The 20,784-nt window shown below is 55.8% G+C and overlaps 9 protein-coding genes and 1 non-coding gene across 10 annotated transcripts; 5 read left to right on the top strand and 5 right to left on the bottom strand.

Moving 5' to 3' along the window:
- Window positions 1–15: 15 nt before the first annotated feature.
- Window positions 16–1,364, top strand: PUNSTDRAFT_41498 (uncharacterized protein; the record flags this gene model as incomplete). Its single annotated transcript, XM_007379081.1, has 4 exons — window positions 16–135; window positions 199–258; window positions 299–779; window positions 829–1,364. 4 exons carry the CDS (start codon window positions 16–18, stop codon window positions 1,362–1,364), a joined length of 1,197 nt encoding a protein of 398 aa, XP_007379143.1.
- Window positions 1,365–1,806: 442 nt separating this feature from the next.
- PUNSTDRAFT_57981 (uncharacterized protein) lies at window positions 1,807–3,323 on the bottom strand (the record flags this gene model as incomplete). Its single annotated transcript, XM_007379080.1, has 6 exons — window positions 1,807–2,225; window positions 2,283–2,434; window positions 2,489–2,580; window positions 2,636–2,699; window positions 2,846–2,954; window positions 3,014–3,323. The coding sequence occupies 6 exons, from the start codon at window positions 3,321–3,323 to the stop codon at window positions 1,807–1,809; spliced, it is 1,146 nt and encodes a 381-aa protein (XP_007379142.1).
- Window positions 3,324–3,818: 495 nt separating this feature from the next.
- PUNSTDRAFT_t6 lies at window positions 3,819–3,900 on the bottom strand. Its single transcript has one exon. It is a non-coding gene; the product is annotated as a tRNA-Pro (tRNA).
- Window positions 3,901–4,162: 262 nt separating this feature from the next.
- PUNSTDRAFT_41496 (uncharacterized protein) lies at window positions 4,163–4,729 on the bottom strand (the record flags this gene model as incomplete). Its single annotated transcript, XM_007379079.1, has 2 exons — window positions 4,163–4,672; window positions 4,712–4,729. The coding sequence occupies 2 exons, from the start codon at window positions 4,727–4,729 to the stop codon at window positions 4,163–4,165; spliced, it is 528 nt and encodes a 175-aa protein (XP_007379141.1).
- Window positions 4,730–6,370: 1,641 nt separating this feature from the next.
- On the top strand, window positions 6,371–6,953 carry PUNSTDRAFT_59277 (peptidase C14; the record flags this gene model as incomplete). Its single annotated transcript, XM_007379078.1, has 5 exons — window positions 6,371–6,469; window positions 6,520–6,580; window positions 6,631–6,693; window positions 6,751–6,797; window positions 6,852–6,953. 5 exons carry the CDS (start codon window positions 6,371–6,373, stop codon window positions 6,951–6,953), a joined length of 372 nt encoding a protein of 123 aa, XP_007379140.1.
- Window positions 6,954–9,132: 2,179 nt separating this feature from the next.
- On the bottom strand, window positions 9,133–9,882 carry PUNSTDRAFT_117775 (uncharacterized protein). Its single transcript, XM_007379077.1, has one exon. The coding sequence runs from the start codon at window positions 9,838–9,840 to the stop codon at window positions 9,613–9,615; it is 228 nt and encodes a 75-aa protein (XP_007379139.1). The 5' UTR covers window positions 9,841–9,882; the 3' UTR covers window positions 9,133–9,612.
- On the top strand, window positions 9,861–14,378 carry PUNSTDRAFT_140557 (uncharacterized protein). Its single transcript, XM_007379076.1, has 5 exons — window positions 9,861–12,427; window positions 12,487–12,583; window positions 12,679–12,764; window positions 12,813–12,866; window positions 12,928–14,378. The coding sequence occupies exons 1-5, from the start codon at window positions 9,967–9,969 to the stop codon at window positions 14,124–14,126; spliced, it is 3,897 nt and encodes a 1,298-aa protein (XP_007379138.1). The 5' UTR covers window positions 9,861–9,966; the 3' UTR covers window positions 14,127–14,378.
- Window positions 14,379–14,607: 229 nt separating this feature from the next.
- Window positions 14,608–18,312, top strand: PUNSTDRAFT_41494 (uncharacterized protein; the record flags this gene model as incomplete). The annotated part of the gene is made up of 13 exons (XM_007379075.1): window positions 14,608–15,398; window positions 15,446–15,742; window positions 15,838–15,988; window positions 16,047–16,303; window positions 16,353–16,452; window positions 16,507–16,819; window positions 16,885–17,185; window positions 17,238–17,358; window positions 17,444–17,569; window positions 17,620–17,816; window positions 17,876–17,978; window positions 18,027–18,155; window positions 18,205–18,312. The coding sequence occupies 13 exons, from the start codon at window positions 14,608–14,610 to the stop codon at window positions 18,310–18,312; spliced, it is 2,994 nt and encodes a 997-aa protein (XP_007379137.1).
- A 163-nt stretch (window positions 18,313–18,475) lies between these two features.
- PUNSTDRAFT_59646 (uncharacterized protein) lies at window positions 18,476–18,956 on the bottom strand (the record flags this gene model as incomplete). The annotated part of the gene is made up of 2 exons (XM_007379074.1): window positions 18,476–18,580; window positions 18,633–18,956. Coding segments are annotated over 2 exons (429 nt in total), but the record flags the coding sequence as incomplete, so codon positions are not given.
- Window positions 18,957–20,057: 1,101 nt separating this feature from the next.
- On the top strand, window positions 20,058–20,685 carry PUNSTDRAFT_129851 (uncharacterized protein; the record flags this gene model as incomplete). The annotated part of the gene is made up of 2 exons (XM_007379073.1): window positions 20,058–20,591; window positions 20,650–20,685. The coding sequence occupies 2 exons, from the start codon at window positions 20,058–20,060 to the stop codon at window positions 20,683–20,685; spliced, it is 570 nt and encodes a 189-aa protein (XP_007379135.1).
- Between the last annotated feature and the right edge of the window lie 99 nt (window positions 20,686–20,784).

Raw genomic sequence — 20,784 nt, 5'->3', positions numbered from 1 at the left:
TTTGCGGACTCACACATGTCCTCCTCGACGAACGAGCGCGGTCAGCCGAGGGTGTCTCTAGATGAAGTGATAGCCAAGAAAGCGTCGTGCTTTACCCGAAAGCCTCTGCCTTTGCGCGACGTCAGCACTCGCCAGGTTAGTTAGGCTTCCGTTTCACAAAGAGGAAGTTGTTTGATCAAGACACCGTTCGGAATGCAGCTGTTGAGGGATCTGCAGACGCGGCTTCGGTATGCAAAACTGAAAGTTGACAATGGATGGGTAAGCTCCCTGCGTTCCAGCAACAGGTATATGCGCTCAGCCGTCTGGAACTCGACAGCAAAGGCAGACCTTGAGCGAAGTTGAGAATATCTGCTTCCGTCGATCTCAACTTTCGCAAGGCCGCGCAGCAAGGACATCCTCGGCTCCCCTTGGCCTCGACGATTCCTCTCGACTTGCGTCGACTTCATTTGCTCGCGGAGAACTATCCGCTGCAGCAGTTGCCCTCGGCCGTGAAGATAACACTGAATCGTCGCAAACGCGAGAGGTGCAACCTGATGGCATGGAGATCGCCAATGACCTCGGTGAGAAGTTGCGTGGTGGACGGATGTGTACATCGACCCTGACGCTTCTGGAAGAGGACGACGAGTCAGCCCCATTGCCCAACGGCTTCACCACAGACTCCCATCCTGCGTTCAATACGTCAGGACGAAGAAATGTCTACGGGGGACTCGAGACACCGTTCGAGGTGGGGGAGAAACTTGACTACTTCCGAACAGAGACAAGTCAGCCCGTAGACAGCGGTACGTACTACGACGTTGCTTCTTGAATATAACTTACCAGACTATTCAGGAACACGAACACCGTCTGCTCTGGATGAAGACCGGATTGAGTCAGGACAGCCTCGTCTAACAAGCCCCGGGCCTCCTCTCCACGCCCCGTTGCCCGTACACGCACTCCCTGCGAATGCGCAATTGGCCCACAATACACTGGCAAATCGACTTAATGCGTCAGGACGAGCTGTCAGTTCTCGACAAAACTCCCCCTTCGCGCTCTCTCCCTCTCTTCAGCACCTGCCAGTCCCTCTCACGTCATCACAGCACCCGAACCCACACGTCAACCACGTGTCCACAGCAGGGATGACATACGACTCTTTCTGGTCATCGCTATCGAGCTCGTCAACGGGGACAAGCGTTTCATCTACATCCTCTTTTGGGATGCGGGGGTCTGCTAACATCCAACGCCGGCCGTCCACGGATGCTTCTCCCGTGTCGGATCCGGTTCAGTCGTCGAGGCAACCGATATTTGCGGCTGCTGGCGGATCCTCAGCATCGGATGCTACGTCACTTGGGCAGCCATCCGCATCCTCGGCATCTTCAGAGCTCTGATACGTTTTCGACCGTCGTTCCATCACGCAGTGTGGCGATCAACATCAGCCCTGCCCAACGGACGGTCCATCTTAGATGTGCTCAATACGTCCTCAGATATATGCCAGCATCCGCATTCTAGTAACGTCATTATCATGCATCTAATCAATATCATGAAACACATCCTTTTACGACTTCGTGTCGTAGTCTGAATCATACCAAAAACAAGTAAAATAAGAAATGCTCCGAAACGAGAGAGGACAAATTATACTCATCAACCTAGCGGGATGGGTTTAATGTGTACGGAATTATCAAGTCGACCCTCTAGATTGCGTGATAGGCGTTTCATAATGTCATCTAATCCCTTCGCATCGTAAACCTGTTGTTGAAGATCGTCACATCTGGAGCCATGAGAGGCCTTTGAATATAGCCCAAATGCAACCCCCGGAGATGATGGGGAGCGTCAAGTTGTCATCCAAGGAGCCAAGATCTGGTAGGCAAAGTGAGTACCATTGTTCTGCACAAGGGAGACACTGTAAATACCGAGTGCTTCGGCAACTGCAGTTGCCAGCCCTGCTGCTAGGCCCGTGATGCCTAACCCTATCCAGCCACCTGTCTCCAGAGACGGGACGTTCATGGCGGCTTTGGCGGCTTGCGCTGCTGCACCCGCCGCATGCGCACCGGCCTCGACCGTCGCAGTCACAGATTCCACCGTGAGTACGGCGTTATCACCGATCAGTGTAGCGAAGTCACGCAGGCCCAGCCCTCCGGTAAACGAGTCTCCAACGCCTGCCCAGGTCCAACATAGATGCCGGACAGTCTCAATCCCGACGTTTGGCACGCCGCGAGGGGCTAAGAAGCCCCAGAAGCCAACAACGATGCCTGAAAGCACGGATGGTCTGTGAGACAGCGATGCTGAAAGGAGAAAAGGACACTAACCGGCGCCTGTCGCGAAGGCGGCCAAGAACCCTGCCGTGCTCTTGCGAGGCGCGAGAGGGAGACCAAGGACGGGTATACGAGCGGGTAACGGTGGCGTATACCTGCCGAAGGCTCGTCCAAACGTGGACGCAGCAGTGTCTGCCCACGATAAGCTAAAGACAATCAATGGAACGCGTCGTGAGACAGAATTGAACCACAAGACGTACAGCAATATGCTGACTACCGCAAGATCTAACGGGTATACTGCAAGAACGAATATAACCCCAAGAATGTACCATATGGTACCGTTGGTCCGGTTCTATTTAGTGAGGTGGTTGGTTCTTGTTCTGGTGTGCTAACAGAATGGTCCGAACCTTTTCACTCTCGCGCATGAGAATCCCGACGCATGCTTCCCACCCTCGCGCGAACGATGGGTATCTGTCGGACAGAATAATGAGATTTGACCGTGATGCAGAAATTCATGAACAGGGCAAGTGTGCGCTCTGATGTTGGTCTCGCGCGGCGCGTCATAAGAAATACACAAAACGGAACTGGGCAGTAGAAACTTAGATGAGCATCCATACCTGAACCGCAGGAAGTCAGAGGGTACAATGATTGCCAGAGCACCCATGAGCGCGATTATGATGATGCGGGGTGGCGTATGTGAGAGGTAGAGCCCAACGGTGAGAAAACCTGTACGGGACCATGAATATAGCTTCAAGACAGATCTTGAAGCTAGTGCAACCACCCACCGATGCTGGAGTGGAACACCTTGCGAGGAATCTCCCAGTCGATTTTCTCAACGACTTTCCCTTTGCCCTTCGCGAGCGCCCTGGTAGTTTTCTTCCTGCGAGATGTCGAGGACTTCTTTGTATGCCCGTTTGTATGACTTGTTGAACTACCATCGCTCTCCAACTCAGATGTGGCATGTGTGGCATGACCATTCGATGTCGGGCTCGCGTGACCATTGCTGGCGAAGCCATTGGAGACTTGACGTGCATTGGGCTGCCGTTTAGTCAACGTCGCGGGAGACTGGGCGCGACCGGTGAACGATGATCGCATAGTGCCGGTCAGAGACAGCGAGGGGCGGCGGGGCAAAGGTGACCTGGCTGTCCGGATTGATGATGGTTGAGGCCGCGACGGGTGGGCAAGTCCAAAAGCGTCTTCAGTGAGGGACATGCGCGCCGAGTGAGTTCAGGTTGGTCGTCGCCGACGTGAAGGCGCCGAGTGAGACTAAGACGAGAGTGGTGGAGCTGGAGGCGACGACGCCGTGTGCACAAGGGACTGACGAAAAAGCGCGGCACCTACGCGAGAGACCGCCCAAATGACAGTGCCCTGCCCTCTTCGGCCCGGGCCACTAGAGCTGATTTGCAGCTGATAAATATCAATTCGCGGCCTGTCATTGATGGTATGGCAAGTTGACCGAGGTTTCCCTAGGGAAATATTGGCTGCAAATCAGCTCTACTTACTGCTGTGACACGAATCGATTACAACCTTTGAGCTTGCCTACGACATTGCACACTGCATGTGCGCAGCAGAGGAGCATTGAAAAACGAAGGGCCCAACCGGGAATCGAACCCAGGTCACTTGCAATTGTGCTTCGCCCAAAGCAAGTATCGTACCTCTGGACCATTGAGCCGCTGACGTTGTTTCAAGCTTAGCAAGCTACAATGAGGGTCTCGTACTCCGCAAGTATGTACCTCATCCGCACTGCCAGTGCATGGTGTTCCCGCTTCACCGATGGCTCGTCAAAGCATTTTTACGTCGCATTATCGCAAGCGAGTTGCATGTGCAGTATGTGCTTTCATGTTGCGTTCTCGCGTCCGCTATGACGCCGCTTTTATGCCGCGATTTAGAGTCAAAGGGTTGGCATACTTACATATCTATTATGACCGTACTCCTTAAATCCCGCAACTGTGACCCTCATCAGCCCTCATCGCGATCACGTCTGTGCCTTGAAAGACGGCTTCCTCGTTGATAGCCTCATGGATGGCGTTACAATGACTTCGCCGCAGGAGATTTTGACCACCTCGAAGCGATTGCTCGCTTTCGATGCCGGTAACGAACGTGGGAAAGTCAGCGGATGCGGCACCTCGACGGTGCTTTCGAGGGGACATAGCAAACCCTTTCGAACGCTGCCGACTGCCGAGGTGAGCAGTCCGCTCTCTTGTGAACTGGTGCACGATGCCCTCGATATAGTCAGTCAAATCCGTGTCGTTAGGCATGATATTATCCGAGCGCTGAGCCGTCTCCACGTCACCAGCAAAGTTTAAGGTTCGACCGCTCTGTGAGCGCGCGGTGTACTCGTACTGTGGAGGCGATCTTACGCTTGTATTACGCGCCACGTTTCTCGCAGTGAACTGGCCGAGTCTCCGCCCACTCCTGCCCTTGGCTGCCGATATCAAACCAGTCTGAGGTGATGTTCAAAGTTACATTCAAACAGCGCCTACGTGCCGTTTGACGGTCATTTCAAGGTGGGTGTTCGGTCTTATATGATATGTAGTGCCGTGATGCTCATCCTTTCACCCAATCTTGTCATTCACGATTTGCAGTCGGTAAGCCCGTTAGTGATAATTATGACATCCTGCTCTGATCTACAAGAGGTCTTCCTCATATTTACTCCACGGACGGTCGGATGAAGAAACCAAAGATCAATGTGTGTGCGCCTCTTAAACAGATTCGGTGCGCAAATAGGATATCGAAAATAAAATCACTTCTGAAACAGTAATGTGCAGAAAGCATTTGCTGGTTGTAGCCTCACTACATGTTATGTTAGGTATATTTGTCTGGTAGCCAAGATGACTGATTGTCCATTGATAATGAGGACGGTTCCAGGGGTCTCACAAATCAGGTTCGTGACGACAATGATCATACTGAAATCGATGATACATGTTCCAACCAATCATCCATCTGGGCGCTCAGAATGCGCTCCTCATATTTCGGTAATATCCATGAACTGCCGTTGAGCACTCGAATTGGTGACATTCACGGAACGTGGTGATATTTCCGATAGATGTATTACGGGTTCAGGAGTTTCAATTTGTACTTATACTATCATATCGGATTAGGCAAAATCATAGTGGAAGCTTAGTCTCCGATGCCTGTACTCCTCGAATGTAATATTTGACAATTCCGTATCTGAATCTCGATGTTATATATCGGAGCGACACATACCGATTTGAGTTGGTTCACAGACATGAGATTTGCCTGATATATATGATTAGCGTGTGCACGACAAAACGGGCAGAAGTCCCAATGCTGCTAGTGCTGCCTGTATTGGAATGCGCATGACACTGAGGGCGCTTAGACATTCGACCTTCTTTCTCTCACCGCAAGCGCCGCCTATATAAAATCTGACCCATGTCGCGAGTGTTCGCATCGCGAGGCCAATAACTACCTTTTTATTGTCATTCGCACAGATGGAGTGGAACAGATACTACCCCTCCTCCAATCATGCCTCTCCAAATTCATACGCAAGTCCTCCAACGTTCCCTTCTCATGATGGAACTCAGGCCTCGCCGCCTGCCTTTGGGTGCGCATTCGATGTAGCCCGGCCATGCTTCATACTTTCCGGCTTTCTGCCAGTTGGAAGATAACCGTATCTTACAGCGCCGGTGGATTTCAAGTTGCACCTCGACCTTTGGCTGGTTATCAACCAGCTTACGTTCAGACACATCCAGTCTCGTCATACAACGGATATTGCAACAACAATGATGTCTATCCGTCTGGCGCGCCCACGTTGTGGTCTCAGCCAGGACCGTCATGGAATCAGCACTTCATGGGGCAACATCCCAGCTATGCGGCGGGCAATGAACCACTGCCACAATCCTATAACCCGATATACCAGGTTGTACCCCCTGCTCAGCCGAGCCTTCAATCAGGCAGCAAAAAAGCACTATGCGTGAGTACATATTATCACCACGCTGCCGCCCTAGTGGTCACTCGTAGGACTTTGGGCTCAGATCGGGATCAACTACGATGGCTTGCGGGAAGTGGGCCAATATAGTCTCTCCCCATTGATCGGATGCGTCAGAGATGCACAGAGTGTTAAAGCATGCCTGGGTGCGCAAATAAATCCATTGCAATGAAGAACGATAAGCTCAGCTGCGATGTATGTGAATATAGGCCATTTCGGGTTCCAGGATCACAGCGTGCGACTACTCACAGACGATCGGTTATCCAACAACCTGCCAACGAAGGACAATATTGTAAGACCCATGCTAGTGATGGTTCATAATTATAAACCCTCAACGGGCAGATCCATTCGATGTACTGGCTCGCGCAAGACGCGAGGCCAGGAGATTCCTTATTTTTTCATTGTTCGTATTTGATTTCCCTGTGGCAAAGAGACTATATGATACATTTTCAGTCTCCGGGCACGGGAAACAAATACCTGACTTGGATGGAGATGAAACAGACGGTTATGACGAAGGTTTGCACGAGAAAGTGGTTACAAAACACGCTCGCGAGGCTGACAATGCATACGTAGCGATCGTGCCTTTGGACTACGGACAAACAGGATACATCACAGACGATGTGAACCTTGCGATGACGAGTCCAGCGTCAAAGATTCTGAGTCAATGAAAATAGGAAATGTTTGATTCCATGATTCGCCACCTTCCCCAAGGATGTCGATTTACCGCGGTCTTTGATGTAGGTGCTCCTCGCCATGGACGCCGGCGAGTGAGCTGATGGTACATGCAGTCCTGCCATTCTGGATCTGCGCTAGGTATGTCATCGCGCATTCTGGGTACAGCAAGCACAAGGGACACCTCCATCAGATCTTCAGTACATGTACTCGGCTAATGGAGAGATCAAGAGACCCAGCTTGATCAGAAACCCCTCGCGATTCAGAGCCATACGACGCGCTTCAAAGATAGCCAAACAGGAGAGGTCAACCGCGGGTTCTGTAGTACGGCTAATTTTCCTTCCTCTGTGACCGTACACCGAAGAATTGGGATAGATTGCGTTCTCCGGGTGCAAGGACAGTCAACAAGCCTTGGATCATCTAGACGGAAATGGAGGCGCGATGAGCAGAGTAAGTTTCCATGATTTTTGGCGATCGGGGCTGAGCACAATATGTTAGGCCTTCTTGAATGCGGTCCAGGGTACAATGGCGGGACGTGTGTTGACGCTACACGAGATGCTGAACCAAATTCGGTCTGTTTTTCGATCATCCGAGACAAGATCCCTCGCTGCTGCTGAAACGGCTTCCGTATAGTGATCAGTTGAGCGGATACTCTCAAACGCCGCAGGTATGTATGCATCCCTCATGGGGGTAGGGAGGTGCCCTCTGATGCCGCGGCTCGCCTCAGTTGTCTAGTTCCCATCGGATTGTATGTAACGCTGCGGTAAGCATACGCAATAACTTATTCCGTATTCTAGGACATCAAGCGCACCGATTTTAGCATGTAGTCAGGGAGATCGGAGGATACGCGCGTATGGGAGCAAATTGCAGGACCTCGCCTGCGATCGATCCGGCGCGGATGATCTCGGGTGAAACTGCATCCGTCCCTTGTATAATAGTTTTCTTGACGTCAGCTAGATCATTTACGGCTCGCAACCGCAGCGCTGGAAGATGGTGGAGATCTGACCCTCGAGGATCATTGAGGGTCAAATAACCGTGGGAACTCCGGGGTCGGGTGGCGGCCTTAGGCTGCACTAAGGCTTAAGCTTAGCAGAGTACAGGTATTGATGGATGACGAGGGGAGCGGTTGTCGTCTCGAGCGCTGCCAATTGAGATATGTGGTGCATAACGGGATCGTCGCAGAGTACGCTGGGAGAGAATACCGGGTCGTCGTGCGCGGAAGCGTGTCTGCGAACGACGACCGACGATACATCAATTCAGATGATGATCAGTGCGAACGGTGTACGTTTCCTGACACGCCGCCATTAGCGGCCGTATGTTCACAGTAACTCTGAGCAACGAGCTATAGCATTCGGTTCCGAATAGCGACAAGTGCACGAACTGCAGTAATTCAGACATGGCAGTCTAGGGCGCGGCGATCAAAAGACGCTAGCGAGCGCGTGGGTCACAAGAACGGCATGCGTTCTGGTCTTTGACGATAGCAACTATAGTGTGGCGTCCGGTCTAAAACTGGGCTGCGGTGGCGAGCAAGTTTGCCGCGTGTCGGCAGGGTGGGCGACAAGCTCGTGATTTCAGCAGAATTGAGTTGACGGTCGTTGCCATAGAGTGGGACTGCAGCAGAAGACTGGTTTTTATCGCATGTCAGGTCGAAGTGGAGGGCGCGGAGTCTCTGCGAATCCTGATGGGAGATGATAGACTCGAGATAAAATGTTAGGTTCTTGTTTCCCAAGGCCGGGAGACCTCTGAGGCCTCGCTGGAGCACATGTTCATGTGCAAAGGGGGACGGGGATGCACGGCAGAGGTGTTGCCGTCCGAGTAAGGGTGTGGACGCGAACTGAGTCACATGGGGTGGGAGGAAATATCGACTCTGGGATGGCGGGTATCATTACGCGACCGCGGGACGCTCGCGTTTGCAGTGATGGTGTGGGCAGCAACGGGAACTGCTTGGGTATCCGCAGGTACTTGGAAAAGAGTTTCTTGTCGTGAGCAAGCTTCGTGGCGCGTGCGTGGGGAGTGTGCGATGTTGGTGCGAACGGGACGCTCTGGCTGTGTTCGAGGAGATGCCTGGCGTTTAACACAGCAGGAGGAACAAGGCAAGACAGGCTCGCAGCTGAGATGGACGAACAGTGGCTGTGCCTGATGGGTCCGACCCGACTTCTTTTCGCCCTGACATCGGCATAGGGTGGCTGATACCAAGCGCTTCTTCGTTGAGGAGCAGTCGTCTCATCTCGTCAGGATAGGGGGGTTCCGCTATTTTCCGATCCTGACAAAAATGAGAGGGGGGGGAGACGCAACATATCAGCGCAGCAGCGGCCAGCCAAAAGTCTAGCGAGCACCAGTAATAACAGGTGGCGCTAGGCTGGATTGTCGGTGGCGGGCGGAATGGCCCGGGCGGGGGCGTCTGACAGGGCATCAGAGGAAGCGACCAAGCGAGCCGATCATGCGAGCAGAGGGAGAAGCCGCGTGGCCCAGCCAATCGGAGCCAGGGCCTGCGCGGACGCTCGATCACCGTAATTCTTTCGTACGGGGCCAGCGCAGAGAGGCCTGAGCTGTCCTCGACGCCGCATACACGACCGGCCCCTGCTGCTGCTCGCCCGCTCTTTCTGTTCGTCTCTGCCGCGCTCCGGACTCGTCGGGGCGGCGATACGCTAATCTTGGAGGGCACGTGGCTACTTGGCGTGCAGACTGCTTATTGTGGCACGCATCCGGGGACGCCTCCATTCTCCGGCACTTCCTGACGCTCCGCCGGAAGTTTGTGTAACGTTACTCGCTGGACCGTCGACGGCGCGTCTTCCAACCCGGACGATCTGCACGACACACCCTGGCGGCCAACACGTGAGTTCGCCGTCGATTCTGCCAACGGGCGACCTTCAGCGCGTCCTGTCGCCGCCTGGGCTGACACCTAACCTGCAGAAGGATAGCCACGGATCTGAGAACAGTCCACGTCGTTGGTTCGCCACCAGCAGCGCAGGTGAGCAGGATAATGATCATGAAATGAAATCAGTAACATCGCTGCTTCTCCGGGGCTTGTCCTCGTCTGCACTTCCCCCGCTCCTCTTATTATTCCTCCAATCCCCTCCATGGCACCTTCCCCGCCCGCTGCGTGCCCCCACAACGATGCTGACCATGGTGTCCCCGCCCGACAGGTCCTGCTACGCTCATCCGCGAAGCCGCCTTGCCGAGGACGTCGCGCGTTACCGTGCCTTCCGCCTCTCCGTCACGACGCCCATTACCGTGAGCACCCCGCCGTTCCCCCGCCGTGCCTCCTCCGCCGTGCCTGCGTTATCCACTGTCCGTGTGCTGACATGTTCCTCTCGTCCTCAGCCGTCCGCACCCGGCGCCCTCTCCCCTATGGCGTCCACCACGACGCACTCTCCCGCCGCGCTCCACGTCCGTAAGGAGCGCGAGAGGCCCCCGGTGCCCCTCCTCCTCTCGTCCTTCCCCGCGCCGCCGTCACACATACCGCCCTCTCCCCTGATATCACCCTCGCCAGGAGCGTCCGTGTATGCCACGCCCATCCCGCCGTCGCCTGGAACGTCCGTGTATGCCACGCCCATCCCGCCGTCGCCTGGAACGTCCGTGTACGCAACGCCGGCATCGGGCTCTTCAGGCAGCCCGTTCTCCAGTGCCTTTAGCGCCGCTCTCGGCCGCCCGCCGTCCTCTCTCTCTTCGCACATGAGCCCGCCTACGCCGTCGCATCCCGGACCGTCCAGCTTCCGCTCGCGCAGTCCCCGCCCCTCCGTCGAGTCGTCGTACGCGCTGCCGCGGGTGTCTAGCTCGTCGTCGATTTCGCGGAATCCGCCGCCCACGCTTCCGCCCTCGTCGCCGCTGCCCGCGCTTCCGGATACGCCGTCGCCCATCTCGGACGAGACGCTGATCATGTTCCGATCGTCCCTGAGCAGCGCGGGGCACAGCCGCCGTGCGTCGGGCAGCTCGTTTGCCAGTTACAGGAGCGCCGGGAGCGGATCGCGCGCCGCTCCGCACCCCAGGGGGTTTGCCGCAGCTCTTCGCTCGAGGCGCATGTCCGGCGCGAGCCTCGGCAGCAGCGCTTCCGAGAGCGAGTCCAGCCGGAGCACAGGCCGGCCGTCCCCGTCGCCGAGCGTGGCCACGAGCACCTTCACGTCCTTGCCGTCCAAGCGCGACAGCATGCATTCCATGTTGAGCGTCAAGAGCGCCGCCTCGCTCGCCGTTCCGTCCTGGACTCCGGGCACAAAGGGCGTCGATGTCCGGTCCTCCATCCTCGAAGAGGAGGATGACGACGACGATCTCGCCTCGATCATGGCGCGCTACGATGGCCGCCAGGATTCGGACGACGACGGGCACGACACCGCGTCTAGGCGTCAGCGGGACAGCATCGCAAGCATCGACATGGCCGACCTCCCTCCGCTCACCATGGACGACCTGACGGTCAACCCTCCCCCGCACTCGGCCTCGCTCTCGGCTACCAGCTCGCGTTCTCCGTACTCGACCTCGACCTTCTCTCTCGCAAGCGGCGGCCCGCTCACCCAGGCGTTCCTCGCCTCGGTCACCTCGCTCGGCCACACCTCGGAAGGCGGCTACGGGAGCGAAGCCGCCTACGATGCGACTTCGCCCATCGACCCATCCACCACTCACCTCGCGCAATCCCCGCTCAGCGCAACGTCTCCCGTCACGCCCCTCACGGCCGGCAGCGAAGGCTCCAAGGGCGATCCCATCGATCCGTACGCGGTCCACCTCGAGATACGCGCCGTCCGGTCCAAGTCGCGGATGCACAAGCATGAGCTGATGGAACGCTCTCAATCGCGCGGCGTCAGCCCGGCTCCCCCCACACCCTCCTCGTCGTCCGCGCCACCTCCTGTCTCGGCCAGCGCCGACGGAGTGGCGGTGCCCGGCGGCAGCGCTGACACGCCTGGGAGAGCTTCTCCCGACATCCGGACCATCCTCCAGCGCACGCCGAGGCCGACCCGGTCGCTCACCCCCAAGTCCTCCCTTTCGTCGTCGTCGTCGCGTTCCAAGTCCAACGCCACCCGGAAGGATCCTTCGAGGAGGTCGGCGACCGAGTCGAGCGATCTGCGCCGTACTGCGCGTGGAGAGCGGGACCGGTCCAGGGCCGACCGGCCGGGGACAAGCGACACCGTCCGGCCGGGGACAGGTGACACCATCAAGTCCGCAACAGCCTCGGCCAAGTTTAGGTCGGACTCGGGTTCTAACGACGACGCCAGCGGCGAGGCGCGGTCCAGCGCCAACATGCCTTCGTCTACCGCATCCAGCTCGACGGCGTCGAGCACCGAGTTTAGCAAGGTCGTCAGGTCGAGGGAGTCGTACGGAGAGGACGAGGAGTCGCTGGTCGACCGGCGGTCGACGGACTGGATGGACGAGCGGTCGCGGATGCGGAGGTCGGACAGCGGCGGCACATTTGGGCCCCCGGCACCTGAAGAGGAGGGCGAGGGCAGGAAAAGGAGCGACAGTGGGAGCGTCGGGGTGGGCATGGCGTTGATGAGGAACGTCAAGTCGGACGAGAGTTTGAGGAGCGAGGATAGCCACGTCTCGGATTATGGGGTGCAGATCGAGTCCGCGCTCGGGCACGGGTCGGACGCGGGTGAGTGGTCTTTTGGTTATACGACGTGGTGTTTGTGCGGCTGGCTGAAAAGGATACAGGCATGGACCAGCCGGAGGACGAGACGCGGCTCGAACGCGAGATGGAAGGTGGCGCGAGTGACAGCGACTCGAGTTTGGATTTACACACTCCCTTACCGTGAGTGATCCGGTCGATTCCTCCGCTTCCTTGAACGATCCTCCGCATCATTCCCTATTGTGCTATGGGTGCCATTCTCATCGTCGGTGGTATAGGCACCTCATGTTCCGCGACGGTCTGCTCTCCCCTCGCTCCAAACTGTTCAGCCAAACGATGGCCATGCGTTCCGCATCACCCGATGGTCAGTTTGCAATTATTCCCGTCTGACACGGCGCTCAGTATGCTGCAGCTGTCTCTGTGCAGAGTCTCGCACGACCGGGCAGTATGGCTAGCATGAAGAGCAGTACGTCCACCCATCATTCATGTCTCCCCTCGATCGAGAAAGCTCATTTCCGCCCTTTCAGCGTCTTCAAATATCACAAAATCGGGAATCTTCAAAGACGAACGTGACACGGTGCGGCGCCGTACAAGGCATCGTGACGGCAAATTATTGCGAGGCGGAATAGGCTTGACGACGGGGCTCGGGTGGTCGGATAGCGAAGACGAGGATGCACCCTCGCCGCTGACCCGACGACTCTCGACCTTGACGGGCACCCGGCGCTCGTCCGAATCTTTGGTCTTATCCCGCTCGACGTCTCGCATCTCGAGCAATTCCCCACATCCACTCTCCCGTTCCTTCAGCGCTGGCACCAGTCGCCAGGGCCTCTCGTCCACGGCGTCCATCATGTCTGTCATGTCGACGCCTGCACCTGCGACGCGAACGCCTCCGACCTCTTGGCATCAGAAAGGCAGCAATGCAGGACACGGACAAAAGACGAGCTCTGGCAGCGCCATGTCCGGCTTCTCGCCTTCCATCGGCATCCCGGAAGATCCTGAGGACGCGCCTTCGGACAAGGTCGTCCACTCGCAGTCCATGTCGACGCCTCGCCCTGCACGGTCTGCACCAGGCCTGAGGAGGAAATCAGAATCTCGCAGCAGGGCGGGCTCCAACACTTCTGCCTCTAGCGCGAGCGTGAACATGCCAGTCACGCCCGCCGACGGACACGAGACGCCGGTAGCTTCCAGATTTGACAAAGAGCTCCCGGCTCTTCCCCAGCGCACCGCGTCCACCGCTAGCGCTCGATCCATCTCGTCTGTGCTTCCTCGAGTATCGCACGAGACGCACCTTCCTCGCCCGCGGACACTGTCGAACAACACCTCGACATCCGTCTCATCTCGGGCAGCGGCGAGAGTTGCCGCCGCCGCCACGACCGCTGGGCCTGCCTCGATGGCCATGTCGAAATCAACGTCGTCCGTACCGAGCCCGAAGATCGGGTTCTACAACCGGACGCCGTCTGCGCCGCCGCGACCATTGCAACTCGGACAGCGTCAACCCGGAGAGCCCCCCACGAAGGGTGTCTTGGGCTACAACCGCAACGTCCACGATCAGCAACGTCGCGCGGTCTCGTCTACTAACACCTCGCCGACGAGTCCGATGAGCGTCGACGGCAAACCCAAACCGAGGATCGGCGCGGGCATGGTGTACCGGACTGCGTCGAACCCCAATGTCGCTGGTACCAAAACTGGCTTGCGAATGCCGAGTGCGAAGACTTCGGCGACGTAGGCATCATCGGAATACGCGTCTTTGTATCACCAAAGCCCCTCGCTCCTTGCTTCTCGTGCGCTACCCCCTTCCTTGAATTCTGACCCCCCCGTTTGGGATCGTCCGCTCCTTGTTTATACGATTTCCTTCGAGCATTACAATTGCTGACCAGAACATTCATTTGTACGTAGTATATCTATTCTCCACCGGATTCATCTGCCACGCGTTGTATTTCGCATTTTACTGTCGGATCTGCTTCTCTTCTCCTTTCGCTGTTTTGCGGGGTGCGAAGGTGTTTCGTACGTTCGGCACCTCACTGCTTTGCACATTCTCTATAGTCCAGCTTATATAGGCTATTCACGAGGAAGCTATCCAGGTTAATCGTATAATCATAGACGCTCTTGTTGCCATCTCTCGAAGCCATTTCAGTGGCTATGAAAGCCGGCGGCTTACCCGCTGATCCCTACGTTAGCATGAAACTTCGCCCCGCACTGTACGAACTATGGACAAGTTTGCGACGTTAGAGCCAGTTCGGCTGTATGCTCAGACAGCAGGCTCACAGAGCCGTACCGGCGCGAAAGCTCCATCACAGCTGCAACCGTCTTCTCCGCCCATCGGCCGCTTGCCCACGTCCCTCCATCTCCTCATCCTGAACTACGCGTCGATCCCCACCATACCTGCTTACGCTCGATGCTGTCGAGCTCTTGCAACTCTTGCTCGCTCTGAAGACCTATGGCGCTCGCGATGGTCACGCCTAGAGCTGGAACGGCTCTGTCTGCTCCCCGTACTCGATGTCCTCGAGGAGAAGGCGCAGGGAGAGAAGGCGCGTGAGCGGGAAAAGCAACCCCCTACCCTCATGGTCGATGACGACGAATTCGGCGACTTCGCCAGCGGAGGGATGCAGGCTGTGGACGACGAGATGGGCGAATTCGTGGGCGGCGCCGTACCCTCCACACCATTCGGCGCAGCTGTCTTCGCGGCGCAGCCAGCCAAAGTAGGGACTCAATCCACCAGTTCTCCAGAGAAGAAGGATACGTTTCGTTTCAAGTACATCCGAGCCCACACTCTGCTCGTTCCGTGTGCCCGAGTGCTCACGCAACCGTCCCATCTCGTGCTCGGCGCTCTCTCCGCACTTTTGCCAAGCCAGAATCCGGAGGCGTCCGCGGTCATTCCACAAGCTCAGCTCATCCATCTGCTGGCTGTGTTTCTCTCGCCGGCGAATCAACCCCTGGTCGCGTGGCAAACGCTGTCCGACTATCTACGGCAGACTGCCGATCGCTTTCAAGCTGCGCTGTAAGTCTACCTTGTGTGAATTCGGCATTGCATCTCACCCGTCCTAGGCTTGCGACATTTGAAGATGCGGACACGCAAGGCGACGAGGCTCGGATGCGTGAAGCAGCGGCCGCTGCATGGGAGGTTCATCTGGCGACAACGGCGGCAAAGCCTCCGACGATGCAGCAGTCCCAAAGTCATCGAGCGAGCGTAGGCGTAGCTGCCGCGGGACTCTTCGGTCATGCTGGCACGTCCGCCTTCGGGGGCAGCACCGTAGACGAAGCGTTTGAGATGAGCCGGGTATGGGCCGAAAAGCGCGAGATCTTCTACGAAGGCGAGCGTTGGAGACCGGAAGACAACTTTACGTGCGTAGTGCGTATACTGAGCTTGCCACTCGATCACTTCCCGATCGATCAAAGGCTGTATGTCGATCCTATAGTTGACATGCTTTGCTCAACAGGAAGCAAAATATGTTAGCTTTCGACGCTATGGACTCCTTCATGAATGCTATCCTCAACTCTATTCGAGAAGATGGTTCACGTGCCGTTCGCGTGTTCCCTCCCGCCGCCAACGTGCTTGTCCATTTTTCTGCCAAAGTCGCAAACGAAGTGGTGAGTATATAGACCCAAACAGATCATCAAATGTGATTCCTGACTAGCTAGGTACTAGGTGTCGGAATACATCGTTCCCTTGTTGACTCGTGCGCGACAATTACCGGCACCGTCCGCCACTGAAATCGCTTCCGGGATATATTTACAGGCAACAGCGGGTACCTTCAAGGAGGCCTGGAAAATCGTCGACACCGTGCTGGATGTTTCACGTAACACGCGATATGGAGATAATGAGAGCGGCGCGCGCGCGCATATCAACGGCGTTGATTCGTCTAGCGATGCCGTAGTAAGCAGAGAGGCCGCTGAGGATATTGTGTGAGGATCATTCTGTCTATCGTATAAGCTGCGCTCACAGCGACCCCAGTTATCGCATGTTCGAGTCCAATATGGACGAGTATCTTGACGAAGAACTCGAGCACGTCAAGCACACGCTCGAACGAATATGTAAAAATTGGGACAAGAAGGTTCGACTAGCCCTATCCGTAGCTCGTCCTTGTTTTGCTGAATGCCCGTTATAGCTTGCTCAGGGACAGTCTAAGTCAACGACCTTCATTGCGTCACAAAACCCGGCTCTTGTCAAGCGCAATGTACTTGCTTCGTTCACGAACGTGCTCTTATTACCAGTGACCATCGTCCCCCGCGCCATAACGACCGGTGTCGGTGCGATTACCACAGGTGTTGGTGCCATGTCGGCGGGGGTGCTGAGGGCCGGTGCTTCAAACAGCGGAAGAGGCACGCCAGCTGGTTACACCCGGGACTTCGATCAGGGAGACAATGGTATACTGTTCGAGCTCAACAACGAGGATGACCACGATGAAGACGACCGGAGAAGTAAGCATATTCTGTAGCCGGACGAATGTTGCCCCATGTTGACGCGAGTATGCTGTTAGCGTCAGTATCGTCCACAAAGACGGCGAACGCCAGCTCTCGCCCGACATCCACCACATTGAGCGTGACTGAAAGTGCAAATGATGCCGCCTCAAAATCTGCGACGACGTTCGCACAGTTCGACCTACTTCTTTCGCTAGACGTTGCCATCGAACTTATTCAAGCAGACCGGGAGTCGCTCAAACGGTGCGAGACATTCGCCGGATATCCTGGGCATTACGGGCATCGTGTCCGCGACACTATTGAGGAGATATTCGTGCTTCTACTTCAAGCCATGGGAGACCGGCATTTGGAGCCGGGCTTTCGACTGTGAGACATTCGGCGTGTATGGTGGTGACACAGAGTTGCTTAAGTTTAACAGTGCGACGGAGCAAATGAAACAGTATCGGCCAGCTGAACACGAGGAAACGACCAGTGTCGCGCCGTTGATGCAGTTCTTTGAGCTTGTCCATCTGGGAGATATGATTCAGTCCATGGTCCAAGTATATTTCGACAAGGAACTTGCGAGTATCATTTTGTTTTGTTATTTCTTTTTGGCCCTGTGCTGACGGACGGACGAACATCAAGGTTCATCATATAGACAAGACTGATTTCCTGAACCCCGTGGTCCGAGAGAAGAAGAAATTCGAGAACACTTTGGACGACGCCGTCGCAGCCGGGCTGAACGCAGGTACTGAAGTGCTCATGAACCAAGTAAGCTTGACAATGGAGTCCGGGCACTGTCTGTCCTAATGGTTATGTAGGTCGAGCATATCATCATTACAAAAACCAAACCGCGCGAATATTATCCACCCGAAGACGCACCGCTGGATCTGGGCCCCACCGAAGGGTGCACCGAAGCAGTAAAATGTCTGGACATGCATTGCAAGCTCCTGAAGGACAGTACGAGCAAGGAGGTTCTTGAGGTATTCTATCAGGAAGTAGGCTACCGGCTCATTGCGTAAGGACTCTTCAGCAAAGGATTTGATAGATTCTTCTAACGATGCGTATGATGTGCAGAATCCTACAGAAGCATATCAAACGCCAGATCATATCCTTGAATGGCGGCTTCCAGATCATCGCCGATCTCAACACTTACCATGCCTTCATATCATCCCTGAAGGTAAACGTTGTTCTTGTCTGTCTCAGCACGCTTCTAACATGCTTGAAGGTGCCCACAGTTACTTCCGAATTTGCACATCTCAAGATGCTGGGCCATGTCTATGTAGTGGAAGATGCAAAGGACCTGGCCCAGATAGTCAGGGATGTCACGCGCTACGGCGGAGCGTATCGGCCAGAGGTAAGCTGCGTTCTCCCCCAATGTCAAAATCGACGCTCATCCACGTCAGGATATATACGAGTTCATTCAACGGCGATCAGACTGGAAGAAAATCGAGAAGATCGTGGACAAGACAATGTATAACCTCAGCTTCAAGGAAGACTGCGTCATCGCGTGAGCGATCGTGCGCTGGTTATGGGCCCTTCACTCCGTTCGTAAGCAAATACATGCATGGAATAGCATAATCAACTAGTACAGCAAGTATTTATACCATCCAAGTTCCGCTCCCTTACTGAGCATTGATGACCGATTGCACATCTAGCAACATCCTATTCGTCCAATCACTGGGCTTTGTTTACGAGCTCGTTGACGATGTCGACCGCACGTCTGAAACTCGCCTTCTGTTCCTCCGTGACTTGCACCTCGGACTGGCCTCCTCCACACCCCTAACCGCGCGTTAGCGAACAACGCTCAAGGGGAATATGGCGATTCGCTGACCTGCGGACTACCGTTGCACCACATCAGGTCTTCGCTGCCCCACGCTATGCTGGTGTCGAAACCGTAGATGTCTTCACTACCGGGCGGTTGTTCTGTTGGTAGGTTCTTGAGGATGTCGTGCAATTCTTCCACGAGGGCCTCAGCCTTGCTGTCGCCGACGACGTCAGAGAGGCCGAGCGACTTTGGAACCGCGGACTGCAGGCCGGGGGTGCCCTTCGGACGCACGGCGGCGGTGATGTTTAGGCTTTCTTTGTTCTCTGGGCGCGTCACGGTGAAGATGTGGTTGGGCGTAGGTGGGGCGAACCCTCCAGTGATGCCTGATTTCGCGATTGAGCTTGCGGTGAATCATGCATATACAATGTGCGCACCGTTCTGGAGACGTAGACTGAATTCCGACGGAGCCATGATGATCTTTGGGAACGTCAGCGTCAGATGGTGCAGAGCAGCTGCTTGCGCGGGTACGGACGGTGTCAAACGAGACCTGTGCGTTACTTATCGGTGAAAGGCAAGAACCGATTGCGCCGGCAACCTCAGCCCTTTCGCGATCGAGAGGCGGCTGTGCAACTCCGAGACTGAGGTTAGGGCCGCATTGACGTCATGCAATCGCAACTTAAGCAGAGTGAAGTCACTCCTACGTTGCTTATGCTCTGTGCTCCGCCAGGCTTCTCCGCCCCACTCGACGTGATATATATAAGAACGCAGTGACCGTCCTTCCGCCCCTAACGTGCACAGAGACTCGCCCCACCATACAATAAGATGTCTTCCGCCGTCGCATACCCGCCCATTGCGCACACCGCATCGAGATGCCACGACGTGTTCCCGGTTGAAACCGGTCCCGCTGTCGTTTCCACTCAGCCTGGTTCTTCCCCCCGAATGTCCCCAACAACTCCAGTAAGCAAGGATCGCGATCCTATGCGGCTCCGCGGGGGCTGCATACCTTGCGGGGTAAGCACATCTCCTCGTACGATTGCGACGGACCACAACTTACATATGGTGCGCAGGATGGATGCTGCTTCATCATACCGCTGCCATGCTGCTGAGACCGCAGCATTCAGTTGCGCTCAGATAGGGATACACACGTTCCCTTCACCATCCATGCCATGAAATCCATGCGTCGAGTTGACCGTTGTACTTACTGTCACTTAGATCACTGGGACGTTCTAGAATAATGTTGTACTCGTAATCGTATTCTTTGGCCTTTGGCCATGCATCTCCTGCGTTACGAAGTTTACCACGCTCGCTCGTCCAAATTGTTTGGCTTTATTTGAAGGAGGTTTGAGTACGCGCTTGTCACACGTCCATTTTGGCGTACCGTTGAAACCATCGTTGGCAAGACCCATGCGCCCCTGCGGCATATCACCCACTCCTTTACCATTCGCGCTACGATCACCTACACCTACGCCATTCAGGGTTTCGCCCCACCCGATGGCACCGACCGAACTCGCGAGACCTTCTCGACTCCTACTCCAGGTTCCAAGACGCCTCTCCGGCCGAGATATCGCACTGGATAGCTCCGTCAAAGGCGTCGGGTTCGCCGTGCTCTTGGGCTTTGGGCTCATCATTATCGTCCTTTCCATCGTCAAATGTTACTACCTGAAGCACCGCCGCATCCAAGTCATTCATTCCCCTTACTCCCTCTGGGCGCCTTCGCGAGCGACGATGGCGTCCGGACTGTCTCGGACGTCAACGCGCCTTTCGTTCGGATCCCGCACATCACCGTCGTCTTCATCGTACAGCATAAGCCCCAGGACGCCGCAAGATCAGGCATCGCATACATCCCCAAAGCGCAAATCACGATTGTCCGGATTCTTCGTAGGCTTGCTCGGATCACCGAGTTGGGAAATTCGCATCCGAAGGGTGATGAGCGAAGTTCAGCGCCTGCAAAGGCCGGAGGACGCGGACGGCGGTTCGGTTCTGAACGGCCAATCTCCGTACCTCGGGTCTCCATCGCCTTCGTCTGTGACCCGCTGGAGGATGGACACCAACAATGCCATAGGATTGACGTACTCTCACCCAGGTGAAGCCGATTCCCGGTGTAGTTGCCATCTGTTAATCGAGTATGAACGGCATAACAGTGACTTGGAGCCAAGACTCTCTGACGTTGATCAATCGTGGTACCGCGCGCTCGTCCCGTACACTGCTAGACGCCGAT

Source organism: Punctularia strigosozonata (assembly GCF_000264995.1).
Source record: "Punctularia strigosozonata HHB-11173 SS5 unplaced genomic scaffold PUNSTscaffold_1, whole genome shotgun sequence".
In the NCBI taxonomy this organism is placed as follows: Eukaryota; Fungi; Basidiomycota; class Agaricomycetes; order Corticiales; family Punctulariaceae; genus Punctularia; species Punctularia strigosozonata.
Note: the sequence above shows the minus strand (reverse complement) of the source record. Positions and strands in the feature narration are given on the sequence as shown.